General features: G+C 40.9%; 1 protein-coding gene across 1 annotated transcript in view; it reads left to right on the top strand.

Moving 5' to 3' along the window:
- Positions 1 to 18,650, top strand: part of LOC125459774 (golgin subfamily A member 4) — a 709,733-nt gene that overhangs the window by 417,747 nt on the left and 273,336 nt on the right. The window contains exon 16 of the mRNA XM_048546606.2: positions 18,446 to 18,604. Coding sequence (XP_048402563.2) covers positions 18,446 to 18,604 — 159 coding nt within the window. The remainder of the gene's footprint in view (positions 1 to 18,445; positions 18,605 to 18,650) is intronic.

Below are 18,650 nucleotides of genomic sequence, written 5' to 3'. Positions count from 1 at the left end.
TTTATTGATGCACACTCATGATGGATTTGGCACTTTTTATAGAGCTGGCACAAAATGACAAAGCTCTTAAATAAACCACAGAAGTAGAAAGAAGTAGAAAATGCACCAAAAGTGCTATATTGACTCTTTTTACTATTGCCATTTACCTAGCCCTGAAGTTGTTTTTCCATGCACGATGTTTTTCCACTCCAAAAAGAACAAGACTTCTCAACAGGGCCTCCTGTAACTCGATTGCCAAAGGTCCTTCCTCAGATTGTTTGAACTCAGTTATTTTGCTCCCAAAAATAACTCATAACCCTTTAAAAACAACCAGTAGCTATTTCACAACTATAAGTACCAGATATATTCACCGTCATCCCTGTATCTCTTCAATATTTTATACATTGTGCATAGTAGACTGCTGAGCTATTATGGCAGTGACTTTCTTCATATCATTACTCAAAGTCAACCCTGAACACTACAAGAGTCAGACAACAGTCAACAACAACGAAGAACTTTTGTTGATCTTGATTTGTAGCAATTAAATATGTGGCCTAGAGACAGAGATTACCTGCAACCCAGATTCATCTTCACAACAGATTAATGCATGATATGTTCAGTGGCAGATGCTTATGTTGTTATAAAGCAGTATCACACTCAAACTAACATTGCAACAGAAGATTACCGATTGAATCAAATCTAATTTTAAACCAACAGCAGGGCTGGGAAGGACAACACATTAGGAGAAATCTCTGAGGTCATCTTAATTGCAATCTCAACATTTCAAAGCTGTTTGACAGTTAAAATAATTTTGAAGAATAATCATTGTTACAAAGTAAGTACACAAAATAATTATTTTTAGTACAGCAAAATCCTACAATAGCATATATTGATGATCATATAATCAATTTCCAGTGTGCTAGTTGAAGAGAAAGTAAACTTCCCCTTCTTTTTGAATAGTATCATAAATGATAAAGTTGTCATAGGGCTGCTGTCTTATTAGAGTGAGGGTGTGACTGCAGGTGGTTTCCCCTGAAAGCCATCATGTCTCAAGAAACAGATGAAGGTGATGAAGGTGAAGAATCTTCATGGTAGCTTCAGCTGGTGTGGGAATTGGACTCGTGCTGTTGGCGCCACCAAACTCATTACCCTGCCAACTGAGCTAACCGACTCCCTTAAGCATTGCTACATTTGGTTCTGGGGAATAACATGGGCCAAGTAGATCAAAGCACAGTGATCATAAGGTTTAGAATGACAGTGGAAAAAGACATTGGTTAATCCACAATGCAAATGATCAATTGGTGGAGAGCCACTTTCAATGGGACAAGATGGTTTGGGCACACTCCAGGTATATTCCTTCAAAATGGAAAGGTAAGACAAAGAAAATCCACAATTCTTCAGATATAGAACGTAGAACATAAAACAGTACAGCACAGTACAGGCTCTTTGGCCACAATGTTGTGCTGACCTATTATTCTATTAAGATCAATCTACCTTGCATACTCTACACTTTACTGTCCTCCATATACCTATCCAAGAGCCACTTAAATGTCTCTAAAGTATCTGACTCCACTACCACTGCTGGCAGTGCCTTCCACACGCCCACCACTCTCTGCGTGAAGAACCTACATCTGATATCTCCACATACCTTCCTCCAATCACCTTAAAATTATGCCCCTTCATAATAGCCATTTCTGCCCTGGAAAAATGTCTCTGACTATCCACTCTACCTATGCCTGTCATCATGTTGTACACCTCTATCAAGTCACCTCTCATCCTTCTTCATTCCAATGAGAAAAACCCTAGCTATGTCAGTCTTTCTCATTAGACCTACCCTCCAGTCCAGGCAGCATCCTGGTAAATCTCCTCTGCACCGTCTCTAAAGCTTCCACATCTTTCCTATAAAGAGGTGACCAGAACTGAACACAATATTCCAAGATGAGAAAGAAAGTAGATGAAGTGAGGAAACACTTTTTTCACACTGACCATTTAGGATCTGAAATGCACTGGCTGGGCACAGGGCGGAGGCAGATTCAGCTGAAGAATTCAAAAGGGCATTAATGATCATTTAAATAGAAATGGTGTGCATGGTTACAGGGAAAGACAGGAGACTGGCACAAAATTGAAATGCTCAGAGAGGGGGTGAAGACACACTGGGCAAAATAGCCTCCTGCTCTGTAACAGTTCTGTGATTCCAGGATTCAAGGTATTTCACTGGCTCCCAAGGGACCAACTAGAAAAAGATTTATGGGGAAATGGGCTACAAAGAACATGTAGGACTGGGAGAGAGTCCACCTGCCATGGACTTACTCCACCCATCTTTATTGTCCTCATATTGTGGGAACAGCAGCACAGAGAGAGGAAGATTCAAGTATTGGCAGAGATAGAGGAGGAGGCCCACAAGCAGCAAAAGCATTGTTGTTTGTGTCTCAGAAGGACACAAGATACACAGCCCCTTGTGTAAATAAGGGCCTGTATCCAGGTGAGAGTCCAACATACACAGTCAACAATCTGCAAATGCCCAAGTGGCAGTGTCAGTACCTGAGGCATTCCAATGAGTCTTTCACCACTAGATGTTTGTTGAAACTCATAGGATATCAGTAGCCTGGAGAACATCATGGCTGTCAACTTGAACATCTCCAAATCTTCGCAGGATTCCACTGGAAATGTATGAGATCTCATAGACAGCAGCCCATCAGTACATCAAGGGGTTTCAAGAGGACTGCTACTATTTGCGCTACTGAACCAAGCTGGACAGTCAGTTGGAGAGGCATATTACCTTTAGGACCATTGCTGGATTCCCTCAGGATGTCATCAACTGCACTCATGTAACCATCAAGGCTCCTGTTGACTAGCCAGTGACCTTGTCACCAGGAATGGTTTGCCATACATCAACATACAACTGCTGTAAGAGGATTAAAAATGAATAATTCATGTAACTGCATAGTTGTCAGGTAACACCAGAATTTACCAACATGCTTGGTAGTCCATGGTTTCATAGCTTTTACAGGATGTGCGTTCAGGGATGAATATTGAAGACAAGAGCTATCCTCTGAAGATGTGGTTACTCATGCCTTTATAGAACCCAGCACTACAGCAAAGGAAGAGTGTAACAACTACCGGGAGTCCACAGAAGCAGCCATTCTATAGCTGATGATGTGATTCAGGTGCCTAGTTCAAGCCATTGGAGCCCTTCCATAATCCTACTGTGGTAGTCTGCTATGTCTGTGCAACATAGGATTGCAGAGTGAAAGGCTATGCAAAATAAAGACATCATCAACTGCCACACCTCATCCCACAATTAGGATGTGAAGGGGGCTGCTAAGCAGCTGAACTAGGACTAAAAGCCAGGTAAATGAGAGATTTTGAAGGGAGTTTCAGTACAATCCATATGTGCTAGATTCCTGTAACCCGTATGACTTTGAACCATATGTGAACCAACCCACACTTCTATGTGGATCTGCAGCTATCTCTTTCATTTTGTATTCCATCTCCTAACACCCTAGACTCTAGGGTGTGCTGGCAAAGCTGAGGAGCTGACCAGACGCAGTCAACTGGAACACCACCAGCCTATTTAGAGAGAAAGACCTAGAGGGCCTGGCATACTGCATAGGAGCAGGAGCATTCATTGTCTTCGTGGCAACCTGAGGCAGGGGGACTGAGGAAACATTTTCAATAAGGGGTACCCTGAGAGGAGTCCTTAGATGCAAAAGGCAAACACCTCTTCTGATTTGGAATAACCCTTGTATCTACCTGTTGATCAAGTCAGAAGACCTGCTGGCCACCTGGAGGCCTGGACTGCCTGGGCTTGCCACTGCTGCGTAGAACTCACTGACAAGGCAATGACATACAGATTTGCACATATGTCTGACTGATTAATCTGCTGAATCTGACTTACCATAAGGGGTGCCAAGTACATTCTAATCCCAAGCCCTGAATGAACTCCTCCAAGTCTCTGCATGGGTTTACAGAACGTCTGATAGTTCTGTCAGATGTCCCTGTACCTGTCATTGTACAATCAGAAGCTAGCATCTTGTTTGACTCTAGAAGCATGTTAGCTTGAGCCTGGTCACCTGCAATCTTCCAACCGTCACTACCCTCAATTATCACAACCTTTATCAGCTGCTTCAGCATGTCTATGATACACTCACCAGTTTGTGATCCTGAGTCTAAGCACAAGCACATATGCATTGACAGGAAAGTTTGCAAGTGATTGATATGACGATGTGTTCCCTAAGGATCCCTACTTCACCTCAGAGGTGGACAGATTGCCCGAGTCTGTCTAGCTAGGTGCCTGTGGTGATTACCTAGATCTACATGTGAGCACACAAACCTTTAGGGTTTAAGATCTTCCCACCTCCTTATCCCAACCATGTTTGATGTGAAACTCCAAATGTACAGTGATGAACTCATGAGCACCAAGCTTTGCATGGCCCATTGCACCACTATACTTGTATACTCTCCTATAAATTTCAGTCCTGGTTTTATCATTAATAATCACTGAGCAGCCCTGAGATCCATTCAGTTTAAGGATTCCTAATCCTCTGACTTGAGGTAGAAATAATCTTTCAGGGAGGCCTGCATGGCTGCTGACCCTCTTTCAGTATTCCTGCAAACAGAAGGAGCAACACTGCCTTGCCACAAAGACTAGCAGGATACTTATGCTGAAGACACCTTTTTGGTTGATGATGAGGGTTAATAAATGCTCCCACCATATCTCTATACTGCAGGAACTTTGGGTGGATCAATAAAACAGATGCTATTGTTGAGATATAGACACACATCTAACCCCTGAGTCACACGCTGAGTGGTCACTCCCTCCCACCTGGCAAATCCCCCCATGTTACCACATCCAAGCCTCCAAAGGGAAAGTCATGTAAAGACTCCTGTTGGTACTGCGAAGGGGATAATTAACCACACTCAGATTTGGGGACAACCCTGCAGCTGCTGACCTGTTCTGCAATCTCCATCCAGGTCTGTTTGGTCAGGTGGGACTGCCTCATCTCATCCCACTGTGAGAAGGATCCTTGCCCTAAAGACTGGAGGAGAACCTGCAGGAGGCAATGCTAAATTGTGGAACTGCCCGTATCTTCACTCTGCCATGTTGTGGAACATCCGTATTTAGCGCTGTTTGGCTTTTTCTAGTTTATAGGCCAGGAGGGAGGAACTTCTGTACCATTGATCAGGAGCAGGGGCCTTCTGCACTAGCATTTGTATGCAAGCATTTCAAACCGTGGAAGCAGCGCTGTCAGTCCTCTCAATATGGAGCCAGGACCGACTCTTGAGTCAGCTGTTATGCCATTGACATTATCCATGCATCCCTAAAGATAGTTCAGCAACTACCACATGATCTTAATCTACCAACCATATGGTCCTCCAAGAGTAGTGACACCTACTTCCATTTCTGCACCAGAATTGGTGGCCTCCATCGAAAGCCAGCCTTACGTGTACTTATGTGGTGTCAGGCTTTAGACACCATTTTTCTAATCAAACCAAAATAGACAATATGTTCTAAAAATTTTTGTTTACTAACTGCATGAAAGTGAACATGTATGCTTTAAATCTAGTTAATGCAAAATTTTACAAAATTCTTGGTTTATTCATCTTGATTACTTATTACTGTGAAGGGATACTTGCAATCACTTTTTTGCCCAATAAATATTGGATAAAAAACAAAAGAACTGCCGGTACAGTAAATCAGGAACGAAAACTGAAGTTTGTGGAAAAGCTCAGCAGGTCTGGCAGCACCTGTGAAGAAAAAAATCAGAGTTAATGTTTCAGGCCCAATGACTCTTCTTCAGAACTGACGGTAGCTGGAAAATCAACGGTTTATATGCAGAAAATAGGGAGAGGGATGGGGTAGGGAGTAAACAAAATGATAGAGCCCAAAGAGAGGGAACAGTTGGATGGACAAAGGAATTGATAACAATCTGACTAGGAGGGTGAATAATTCTTAACGGGGACTGTTAGTGACTGAAAATAAGTAGTGTGTAATGGCAGGCTATGTAATAACATGGCCTGGTGTGTGATTGAGGGGGTAGGACATGGGAGAGTTTAGGCTCTAAAATTATTGAACCCGATATTGTATCTGGAGGGCTGTAGGGTCCCCAAGTGGAAATGAGGTGTTGTTGTTCCAGGCCAAGCAGCATCTTAGAAGCAGGAGGCTCCACATGTTGTTATCTCGGATTCTCCAGCACCTGCAGTTCCTATTATCTCTGTTGTTCTTCCAGCTTGCGTTGAGCTTCACTGGAACACTGCAACAAGCCAGAGACAGAGATGTTGGCCAGGGAGCAGTGTGATACATTGAAGTGGCAGGCAACAAGTAGTTCAGGGTCTTTTTTGAGGGCAGAATGTAGACGTTCTGTGAAGTGGTTATCCAGTCCATGCTTCATTTCCCCAGTGTAGAATAAACCACATTGTGAGCAGCAAGTGCAGAGATTAGATTCTGGGAAGTGCAGGTGAAGTGTTGCTTCACCTGGAAGGTATGTTTGGGCCCTTGGATTGTGGGGAGAGCTGAGGTAAATCGGAAAGTGTTGCACCTTCGCCAGTTGCAGGGGAAGGTGCCATGGTGCTGTGGGCGGTATTGGAAGTGTAGGAAGTGTGGACCAGGGTGTCCCGGAGGGAACAGTCCCTGCGGAAGGTGGACAAGGGAGGGGAGGGGAATATGTGTCTGGTGGTGGCATCTCGCTGGAGGTAGCGGAAATGGCTTCTGATGATCTTCTAGATGTAGATGCTGGTGGGATGATAAGTGAGGACAAGGGGAACCTATCGTCGTTGCAGCAGGGAGGAGAGGGGGTGATGGCGGAAGTGCAGAGATGGGTCAGACCTGGTTGAGAGCCCTGTTGTGAACGGTGCTGAGGAATCCTCTGTTGAGGAAGAAGGTGGACATGTTGGAGGGTTCCTTGTCAAAGTTGGCCTCATCTGAACATATACAATGGAGAGAGAGGAACTGAGTGAATGGATGGAGTCTCTACAGGAGGCAGGGTGTGAGGATGTATAGCCCAGGTAGCTGTGGGAGTCAGTGTGTTTATAGTGGCTATTAGTAGCCAGTCTATCCCCAGAAATGGAAACAGAGATATCGAGGAAGGGAAGGGAAGAGTCAGAGATAGACTAGATGAAAGTGATGGCAGGGTGGAAACTGGAAATGAACTTAATGAACCTTTCCTATTCTGGATGAGAGAGCAAAGCAGCACCAATGATATCTTCGATATATCGGAGAAAAGAGCTTTGGGTGCGGTCTAGAATAGGACTGGACCAAGGAGTGTTCCACGTACCCCGTGAAAAGACAGGCATAACTGGGGCCCATGCAGGAACCCATGGCCACCCCATTGACCTGAAGGAAATGAGAGGAGTTAGAAGAGAAGTTGTTGAAGGTGAGGACAAGCTTGGCAAAGTGGAGGAGGGTGGTGGCTGGTAGGGATGGTTCAGGTCTTTGCTACAGGAAGAAGAGGAGAGACCTCAGACCTGGTGGGAATGGACGTGTGAAGGGATTGTACATCCATTGTAAAGAGGAGGCAGCTGGAACCTGCAAACTGAAAGTTTTGAAATCAGTGTAAAGCATCAGAGGAATCGGGGATGTAAGTGGGCAGGGATTGGACCGGGGAGAGATGACTGAGTCAAGGCCCGAAGGGTCTAGGCCTGAAACGTCAGCTTTTGTGCTCCTGAGATGCTGCTGGGCCTGCTGTGTTCATCCAGCCTCACATTTTATTATCAAGGTAGGAAGAGGTGAGTTTTTTGGGGCAGGAACAGGCTGAAACAATGGGTCTGTCTGTTTGTGGATTTTTGGAAAGAAGTAGAAGCGAGCTATATGGGGCTGGGGGACTATCAGCTAGGAAGGACTGGAGGAGGGAGGTCAGCAGATTAAATGAGATCAGTCACCATACTGGATACAATGACCTGATGCGTCATGGTGGGGCCAGAGTCCAGGGGAAGAGAGGAGGAGGTATCTGAGAGCTGGCGCTCAGCCTCTGGAATGTAGAGGTCAGTACGCCAGACTACATAAACACCATTCTTATCGGCAGGCTTAATAACAATGTCAGGGTTAGATCTAAGTGCATGGATTGCAGTCAGTTCAGAGGGACTTAGGTTGGATTTGGTGAGGGGGATGCAGAGAAATTGAGGTGACCAATATCACATCGACAGTTCTCAATAAACAGATCGAGTGCAGGTAAAAGGCCAGAGGGAGGGGTTCAGGTAGAGGAAGAGTGTTGGAACTGGGTGAAGGGGTTCGTGGGATAGGAGGGGACTCGTCTCCAAAGAACTGAGCACAGAGGTGAAGACAGTGGAAGAAGAGTTTGATGTCATGTCGTGCCCGAAATTTGTTAAGGTGGCAATACAGAGGAATAAAGCTGAGGAATAAATCTTAAATGATACATCATGCTAGAATTACAATTGATGTGATTGCATTTTTCTAATTACTTTCTGTTGGATTTCAAGTTCTACATGTGAATAAATAAACAATTAACAAAACACTAAATGAAAAAATAAGAAATGTCTATTCTATTTTGTTTGATAGTATTTAATCAAACTGCATCACTTAGTAAGCAGGAAGAAACAACAAAAAGTCAGGGTAAAATTAATATTATGTTTTACTTGTATTATTAACTTGGCAGCGATCAAGTGTAATTTCTTCAGTGCTAGAAGCTATTTTACGTAATCACATCTATACTATTAGAATTATGCATTTAGATTAAATCTTTATGCATTGTTGGATTTGTAAAATTTGACATGTTGTAATATATTTTTGAGACCTTTAATAACGGTTTCGTTTCTTTTCAGATGGCCTCATGTTTATTGAGGGATTTGTATTGTATTATTGAAAACCTCTTCTTGGGAATGACTTTGTAATTAGGGGAGGTTTTCGGTCCAGTGGTATTATCACTGGACTGTTAATCCAGAGACCCAGATAATGTCCTGGGAATCTGGGTTAAAATCCCACCACGGCAGGTGGTGGAATTTGAACTCTTGTAAAAAAAAAATCTGGAATTTAGAGTCAAATGATAATCATGAATCCATTGTCAATTGTTGTAAAAACTCATCTGGTTCACGAATGCCTACATGTGATTCCAGACTCAGAGCAATGTGGTTGACTTTTAACTGCCCTCTGGGCAATCAGTGATGGGCAATAAGGTTATCTGGATATGTAGTCTTGATTCAGTGATAACATTTTCAATGAAAATCAACACATAGGTGACCTTGTTTCTAAAAACAAAATAGTAATACTACTAATAATAATTACTTTTCCAAAAAAGCTAAGTTACAAAATATAAGATCCAAATCACGAAATTTGTAGATTCATTATGCTATTTGTTTTCATACCTTCTTAAAATGAAATAAAACAGGGTAGAATGGAGTATTTGAGAACCCTTTTGAAATAATGTAAATAGGCTTTTTGTATAAATGAGATTTTGGAAAAAAATGAAATAATTGCACAGAGGCCAGTACCTGTCACGAAGTCACCCATTATTTACATGTGCAAGGTACACTGGCTGTGCCAACTAGTTTGCAGTCGGCCCCTGTCAGACAGGAGACTCTGTTAGGCAGGCCCTCCTCATTGGCCCAGGTTAACAGCCCCAACCAAGGATCTCTTTGTCAATAATATCCACCTGGTTCCAATCACTACAGGAATCCACCTATGGTATGTGGGCATCTGTGGCATTTGCTACCCATCCTTAACTGTGCCGGACAATAAGATACCATGCAGCCTTCTTAACTGATGCACTCCAACAACGACAGAAATGAATCCTGTTGTGATAGAAAGGGAGTTCCAGGATTTTGACCCAGTGGCAGTGATGAATTTCTGATATAGTTTCAAAGCGGGTTGGTGTGTGACTTGAATGGGAACTTGCAGCAGATGACATAAATGTCTTTTGTTTGTCAGGTACTTCCACATTCCACAATCTTTGCTTCTTGGTATTACATACTGTGTTTTAGCATTGATCATTGTAAATTACCATGTCGACATTTCCCATGCTAGCTTGCAAAGTCAACTATAACAATCAAAGGACACCTATAAGGAACATGCATTATGTGTCCGCACCACCTCCTTCTAGCAGAAGTCTCCTAGCTTCTTTTTTCTTTTCTGTGTTTGTCTCATTTGAAACTAGCAGAGAATTAGTCTGCAAAGCTTACAAAGCTCAGTCCACACATGTATCAAACTGATGCATCCATTTGCTTGTGGATTTATAGTTCATTTCTCACTGAGTATCAGTGGCACCAAGTCACCTCTCCCCAATGACCTTACATTGAAGCAAGTATTAAAGTCAGTGACAGTTATGTGACCACATTTCAGTATGTCACTAAGCGATCTTGCATCATATGATAGGCTGCTTATGAATGAAAATGTGAATACACCAAAGATGCCAGTTGTATATGACAGCATGAATCTGTGTACAGTTGAAGTCTGGGCATTCATGAAAAGCGATGTTAGAGCTGTCAGGCTTTGTGAGAACTTGACTTGAGCCAGTAGTGCATATTCCTCATCTTGACTGAATGACAGCACTCCTGCTGCATGTTAGCCAGAAGACTCTGGTTTCAAGCCAACTCTAGATTTTGAGTGCATAGTCCAGACATAATTCAGTACAGCACCTTTATCATTTAGATGAGATCTTAACCCAAAATGTCATCTACCTGTTGAGATGAACACAAAGGGTAGAATTTTACGAACCTGTGAAAGATATGAGCAATGTGAGTCAGCACAGTGGTAGTACAGTGAGAACAGAAATATGAGATTCTCAATGCTGTTTAAAAAATGTCTGATTTCCATCCAACGTTTTAATGGCTAGATGAAAGTCTCATCAATGAGTGACAATAAGCATACTTTTTGTGTGCATTAACATGTCATTATTGCCTAAATGTATCTCATTTTCATGCAAGTTTTCTCTAGCAGTGGATTAGAACTAGACTACAGCAATTCCTGGCAGAGAAGTGTGGGTCAGTACCTTGATGCAACAGCTCACCATTGTCTTCTCCAGGCCTCCATCTTATCTAGCTTTCTTGCTCAGCATCGAGAATACGGCATCAGATAAGCCCCAGCCTCAAATTTTATCATGGCATATCTCCAATTCACTTATAAAAATAGTTCTCTACAACAGAACAGAACTGCATTGTCACCTTTCACTGGCTTCTTGTTTTCATGCTGGGAAGGTCAGTATCATGTGTGTAACTACAATGGCAATGTGTTTACTGGTTTGATATTTCTATGCTTTGCATGTTGTTTAATAAAAATTCAGGTTACAAACTGATGATATGACAAGCAGAGTTGATCTGAAATATAACAAGTAGAGTTGATATTTGAGGACATAACAAGCAACGTTAATAAAGGTGAACATATAGATGTGTTAGATTTCCATCAGTCATTCAAAAAAGTGCCACCCAAAAGTTTATTGCACAAGACAGACCTCCCAGTATTGGGGATAATGTATTAATATAGATTGAGGATTGGTTAACACACAAAAGACAGAGGATCGGCATAAGGTGGAAAGACATGCCGAGTGGAGTACCAAAAGAATCAGTCTTCGGGCTCAATTATGTACTAATTATTACTCAATATGATCTTATTTTCTACTGCCTTATTAATAAGTTGGATGATGGGGCAAGCAAAAATATATCTGAATTTTCTGCTGGTTACAAAGGTATATCGTCACATATTGTGATGACTAATACGGAATCTTTGATGTAGAGGTGCTGGTATTGGACCAGGGTGGACAAAGTCAGAAGTCACATGACACCAGGTTCTAGTCTAACAGGTTTATTTGAAATCATAAGCTTTTGGAGCACTGAAGAAGGCAACGAGTGGTGGTTGATGGAAAATATTCAGCCTGGAGCCCGTTTACTAGTGGTGTGCCTCAAGGGTCTGTTTTGGGACCACTGCTGTTTGTCATTTTTATAAATGACTTGGACACAGGCATAGGTGGATGGGTTAGTAAGTTTGCAGATGACACTAAAGTTGGTGGAGTGGTGGACAGTGTGGAAGAATGCTGCAGGTTGCAGGGAGACTTGGATGAACTGCAGAACTGGGCCAAAAGGTGGCAAATGGAGTTTAATACGGATAAATGTGAGGTGATTCACTTTGGGAGGAATTAATAGGAAGGCCGAATACCGAGTCAGTGGAAAGATTCTTGGTAGTGTGGATGTGCGGAGGGATCTTGGTGTCCATGTACGTAGATCCCTGAAAGTTGCCACCCAGGTTGATAGTGCTGTTAAGAAGCTTACTGTGTTTTAGGTTTTATTAGTAGAGGTATTGCGTTCCAGAGCCATGATGTCATGCTGCATCAGTACAAAATGCCAGTGCGGCCTCATTTGGAATATTGCATGCAGTTCTGGTCGCCCCATTACAGGAAGGATGTGGATGCTTTGGAAAAGGTGCAGAGGAGATTTACCTGGATGTTGCCTGCTCTGGAGCGCTGGCCCTATGAAGAAAGGCTGAGGGACTTGGGTCTGTTCTCACTGGAGAGAAGGAGGCTAAGAGGGGATTTAATAGAGACATACAAGATGCTCAGAGGATCAGATAGGGTGGACAGTGAGAGTCTTTTTCCGAGGATGATGACTTCAGCTTGTACGAGGGCGCATAGCTACAAATTGAGGGGTGATAGATTTAAGACAGATGTCAGAGGCAGGTTCTTTACTCAGAGAGTGGTAAGGGCGTGGAACGCCCTGCCTGCCAATGTAGTTAACTCAGGCACATTAGGAGCATTTAAACAGTCCTTGGATAAGCATATGGATAATGATGGGATAGTGTAGGGGGAGGAGCTTAGATTAGTTCACAGGTCGGCGCAACATCGAGGGCCGAAAGGCCTGTTCTATGCTGTATTGTTCTGTGTTCTATGTTCTAAGCTTCTTTGTCAAGTGAAGTGAAGGGAAGCACATATGCACAGAACTTATAGGCAGAGAAGTAACTGCAAGATAATTCCAGGTAATTAAGAATGTCAAAAGACCATACAAATAGTTATACTGGAATGTCGATAGGTTTTGCAGATGATCAGAAGTGTCATTTTATTAACTTTATTAAGTTTGTTTGTAATGTCCTTAAATATGAACTCTGCTTGTCATATTTCAGATCAACGCTGCTTGTCACTTTTGATACTTCTGATCACCTGCTAAGACTTGCTATTCAGCCTATTGACATTCCACTCACACCATTTGTACTGTCTTTTGACATACTTAATTACTTGGAATGATTTTGCAATTACCTCTCTGCCTATAAATTCTGTGCCTGAGTGCCTCCCTCCACTTCACCTGATGAAGGAGAGGTGTTACGAAAGCTTGTGATTTCAAATAAACCTGTTGGATTATAACTTGGTATCATGTGACTTCTGACTATAAAAGGAATCTGCAAGGTGGTAGGTAAAGTCCTGCTGTATCATCGGGCAGTTCTCTCATTAGAAACAGACAACTTGTGATAGTTTAACCTGAGGGTCACCATGCCTCAGACATCATTTAAAACTCTCTAGTAGATCACTACTAATCTCCAGCTGCTTGCACTGGACCTTTAGGACGGCTGTGGGCTACACCCTAGACTGTATTGATATGGATCCCTTGACACGCTCTTAACTGTCGTCTGACTGTGTCCAGCCCCAAGGTTGACATCAGACATTGCCTTTGACTTATTGTGCCATTGCCTGTTGTCTGAAAACTGTCCCCATAAACTTGAGTAATGACACCTCCTGTTAGACACTGATACATTGCCATTTGGTTGAAACACATTCAGTGTATTTGCTGCATATGTTGCTGGCATATCCTGCAGTTATGACATTGATGTAGCACAATGCTATTCAAAAACATGTCACTTTCTTGATAGATCACTGTCGACAACCATGGCAAACTGTCTGGTTTTATGCCTACACAAAAAGATAAGGCAAGATAAAAGTACTGTGGGCTCTAAATGAAGAGGCTAAAAACAAAAAGGCAAGACATGGCAGAGATGCTGTGAACATCCAAGTAGGTGCAAAATAAGAGGGTGCAAAATGAAGAAAGTAATATCCCTGAGATACCCCTGCATTGTCAGATTCTTTACTTTCATGGGACCAATGGTTCCGATAATTTCCCCTCCATTGTTTCAAGCATGCATCCATCTTAATTCTTCTGATCCATATGCTTTACCATGCAACACACATGGCTGTTTTCAATACGGTAAGCAGAGAGGCCCAGCACCAGCTCATTCACCAGTTATCTCAACTAAATATATTGCATGAACAGGAAGAGTCAAGTAAAGGATGTTAAAAAAATCCTGAAAGCATAACTTACCCTTACGTATACTACAGTAGAAGTTTAATGTTAAATAATTGCAGATGAATTAATTAGTGCATCAGGTGCAGAGTTAAATGCCTTTGCAATAACTGGTGAGTACTGGTCTTTAGTTCCTTTGTGATGAAATGAACATTTAGTGTAAAAAAATTAAAAAGAAAAATTTGGAATGTTATGAAGGAGAAAAGGCCAGCAATTGTTGGTTGAGCTATAACTCTGATGTTTTAGACTTTCCTGTTTCAGGGAGAGGTGCACACTAGGATGACAAAATATTTTTAATGGACAAATAACTCATCAAAAATAAACCATTACATAAAGTTCACTCTATCAACATTTACGAGTGGTGTCCTCTCAGAAGCATTTCCTGTTTTTGCTCTCTATGTTATAGTTCAATTATTTTATTTGTATAATATAAAATTTTGATGTTTAGAACTAGAGAATATAGCAAGAATATGAAACTGAAATAAACCTATCTCCAGTTTGAATTTTTTGAAGAGCTAAAGCCTTATTTTTTTTCAACCTTCTTGGAGTAATCTGGTTTGTATATAAGCCTGAAAATTTGGATTCATAAGTAGAATTGAGAAATAGAATGCTAACATTTGACAGAACTCGTGATTTTCTGTTTGGAAAAATTGTTTTTCTGAAATTATGAGTATTAAAATCAGTGCCTCAGTTTCCTGTAGGTTTATGACTATTAGATTATTCTGTTTGATGGCTGTGCTAATCTTAGATGACTGACAGTTATTTGGCAAGATTTCAGTACAAATCAAAGAACAAAAAAAAATTAATCTCATTGGGCACTCATATTCTTGCATTAAAAATGTGACATTTGGCCTATCTCAGACTGATTGCTTTGCTAGCTTCTTCTTTTAAGAAAACATAGCTCGAAATAAACTCTTGGTTTCTTTTTTAAATTCTTTTGATTTTGTCTAACAGCATATAACTCAGCACTGTTCATTCACAAGGTAGTGACGTGGGAGATTTAATGCTCCATATCTGGTTTACAAAAAAAGTATGAATTAGAAGGTTTTGTCAGACATCTACTACTATTTGTTAAACCCTAGAGGTCATCTAACATTCTCCAAACAGGTTAATTGATCATCACCATTTTCTGCCCATATCTGTCAAAGGAATAGCAATGAAAACAGTAAGGGCCATGTTTAATTGGTTTTATTCCTGAATAACAGTGGTATAGAAACAAACTATGGATTGATCAGGACTTTTCCGATGATTATATTATTAAACAATTAGTTATTCATGTCATTATACAACTTGCTGATGTTACAGGATATTTAACTCCGCATGTATGCTTTAGAAGTCTGCTGAAATTGTTCTAAAATACTTATTGTAAGATCTTAATCTATTTACCAATTCACTCATGCTATCTTCTTAACCTTCTACTTGTTGAGTTTATTTCATTCCCTTAATGTCTCTTTCCTTTCCGTCTAATTATATAGTTGCTGTATATAGTACCTCCATGCCTTTGTTATTTTCCATCAATTTACATTCATCTACTCAGTTGTTTTCCACAGATGAGGTATTCTTATCAAGACCCCTCACAGATGCAGCTTCCCTCTATTTCTCATAGTGAAAGCTGCACATGGTTCGATGTTACAATCATCAAAAATACTTTTTTTATCCTTCCTCAATAGTATTGATAAAACTGTAGCTACTTTTAAAATTGACATAACTCTTAGGTGGATCATTTAAAGTCGCAATATCTATCTAATGAAACTGTACAACATGCTGATACTCTGGGATATTTCATTTATGTCAGACTACATTAAAATCTTGATTTCCCATTACATATCTTCATAAAAGCGAAGTCCATGAATGGTAGATCATTCAGAACAACTGAATACCTAAACAGCCAATCAATAGTTAAATTGATTTTGAATTCCTCTTGATCATTATCTAATGTTTTCGTGGTGACTGTGATCTTAGTTGCATAGCTGCCTGTTGTTACCTTTGCACTAATAAGTGAATAACTCGAAAATGCAAAGCAAACAAAGAGATAATAAAATATAGTCGTATGTGTTCAAGTGATGTGTTATGAGATAGTTAATTTTTATGCAACCCATTTTGGATAATCCACATGGATATCTGAAAATTAGATTACAGTTGCTTAAATTGACATGAACGTGGTGTGTGGTATTGGAAAATTCACATGATTGTAAAGAAGTGTCTAAAAACATACATTCACTTATTATTTCAATTTGGGTTAAAGATCACAGAGGGCTAAGATATTTTATCCATACAAGTCAACATCTATTACAGCTTTCAGCAGCCTCTCATAAAAATTATTCTCAATTATTTTGAAACAATAGTTCTAGCGTGTGTTTATTTTGTGGTTGCTAGTGATAAGGTTGCGGTTGGTGCAGTAATGCTTCACTATAGCTAACTCAAGGTACAACACTATGGGTTTGACCTAAATTTGCGCTTCTATTCATAGGACTGTTAAGTTTTAAGGTCAGGTTGCATGACTTGTCCATATGCTATAAACACAGCAACTCCAAACAGTGTGGGCATCCAACACTATCAGCGCTCTACATATCAATTGTAGTTCTAACTGCAGTCTATGCTAGCGATTATGGAAGAGAAGAGCAGAAGGGCCATGTTAAGCTAGATGTCTCCCACCAATGTTGTTTATGTATAATCCTGGGCATTACTTGAAGAGATAGCATCACCAGTGAAGCAGTGTTACACAGGCCTGGGCAGAGACACCTAAAGGATATTATTACAAAGAAATGACAGAGATTGACAGGATATGTATTTCACCTCCTGGACAAATGCCCTACTAGATGAGCTGTCAAATGTATGCACCAGGTGGGAAATGAAGCCCAGGTCAAAGAAGTCCTGACAAAGTAATTTTATGGAGGATCTTATGAGGTGAAACTCCATTGGGGCTGCAGCAAAACAGATTGCAATGCATCAGGGCCAGTAGTTGAATCTTGCACCCATTATCTTATATGGACAAGACAAACTAAGTCAAGGTAAGTTCATGTGACATGACTTTCACATAGCAAACACGAAAGGCCACAATTTATTAAAACATGGAGTGTTTGAATTCAATTGCAGTTAATAACTTAGTCTCAAGTGCTTGCATTTTTCTTTAATTATGTATATCAAATATTAAATTAGCAAGCTTGCACATTTCACGTAATTCATGTTGTTTAGCAGGCCTTGAGCATGATTACAAGAGTTGAGGCAAATCGACACCAGGCAATAAGGATATTAAAGTACTCCTTTTCACTGCTTCCCTTTCCTGAAACCTCATTGTGACCAAGGGCTGGGGAGAGCAGCAGCTGGCATGAGCAGCATTGGAAGTCATTTTCAAAAAACATGGATTGTAAGTGTACTAGCACTTCTGAAGCATCAGGACGTACTTCCATGACATTGGAGCTCCAACTTTGGATTAAATTTGGATCTTGAACTGGAATGTATATCCAGGAGTAGGTAATAGAAAAAGGCTGAGTTGAGGACGGGGAAGAGGGTGCATATTTAAAGTTGGGGAGGCGGAAGAGGCCACAACTTGGAGGTGTGAAGAAGACACAACTTGGAATTGAGGAATGAGGAAGATGCTGCAACTGGAAAATTAGGAAGGGGGAAAAGACCATAACCGAGAAGTTGTGAAGGAGGAAAGGCCATCTTGGAGAGCACCTGAGGCTGCAATCAGGGTACAGGAAGCAAAATTAAAACAAATCTCAGGATGCTCAATGCCCATTAATTTACCAATATTTAGTCAAAATAGCATTAAACAGGGCAACGTTAAACAAGGACTTACTGTACATGTTTTGAATGTGCTTTATCTTAACCAGGTTACAGCGTACATGTGTAGATTGCAACAGTGTAATTTGCTGCAATAAATTTAGCACTTCTACTGCATTCTGAAATGAATTTACAATGTAGTCAACAATGCCTAAAAAATAATCCCTTTTCCTCTTGTCTTTTCAATACATTTATCCCTTTGTAGTGCATAAGGTTACAGTCAGTTGCTGTAAGGGAACGTTAACTAGCATTGCCTGTTATTCACTTGATGTCATATTACATAAAGCAAAAAGCCATAATTGAGGGCACATGTTGATCAGTAACATTCATTTGTTCTAAAGCTGAAACTATTCAAGTGAACACTTCTTTTTGTGTGATGTAAACTAACTGATTGCTCTGTTCATTCATGCCAACTAGGGGGTAAGATTTATATTATGTGTATTTGGTCTTACAGATGATAAGACTTGAACAGACAATCAAGCAGCTTGAGGAAGAAAGGGTCCGATTGCAGGAGCACTGTCATGAGTTGATGGAAGAAAATGGGCAGCTTCATGCACGACTGGAAGTGGAGAATTTAACAGTACAAAATAAACAAAATGTTATGTCAATGGAGGTAATTAGGACAGTGATTAGATTTTGACCATTGGGCCTTTGATATA

This window comes from Stegostoma tigrinum, chromosome 16 (assembly GCF_030684315.1).
Source record: "Stegostoma tigrinum isolate sSteTig4 chromosome 16, sSteTig4.hap1, whole genome shotgun sequence".
Classification (NCBI taxonomy): domain Eukaryota; kingdom Metazoa; phylum Chordata; class Chondrichthyes; order Orectolobiformes; family Stegostomatidae; genus Stegostoma; species Stegostoma tigrinum.
Note: the sequence above shows the minus strand (reverse complement) of the source record. Positions and strands in the feature narration are given on the sequence as shown.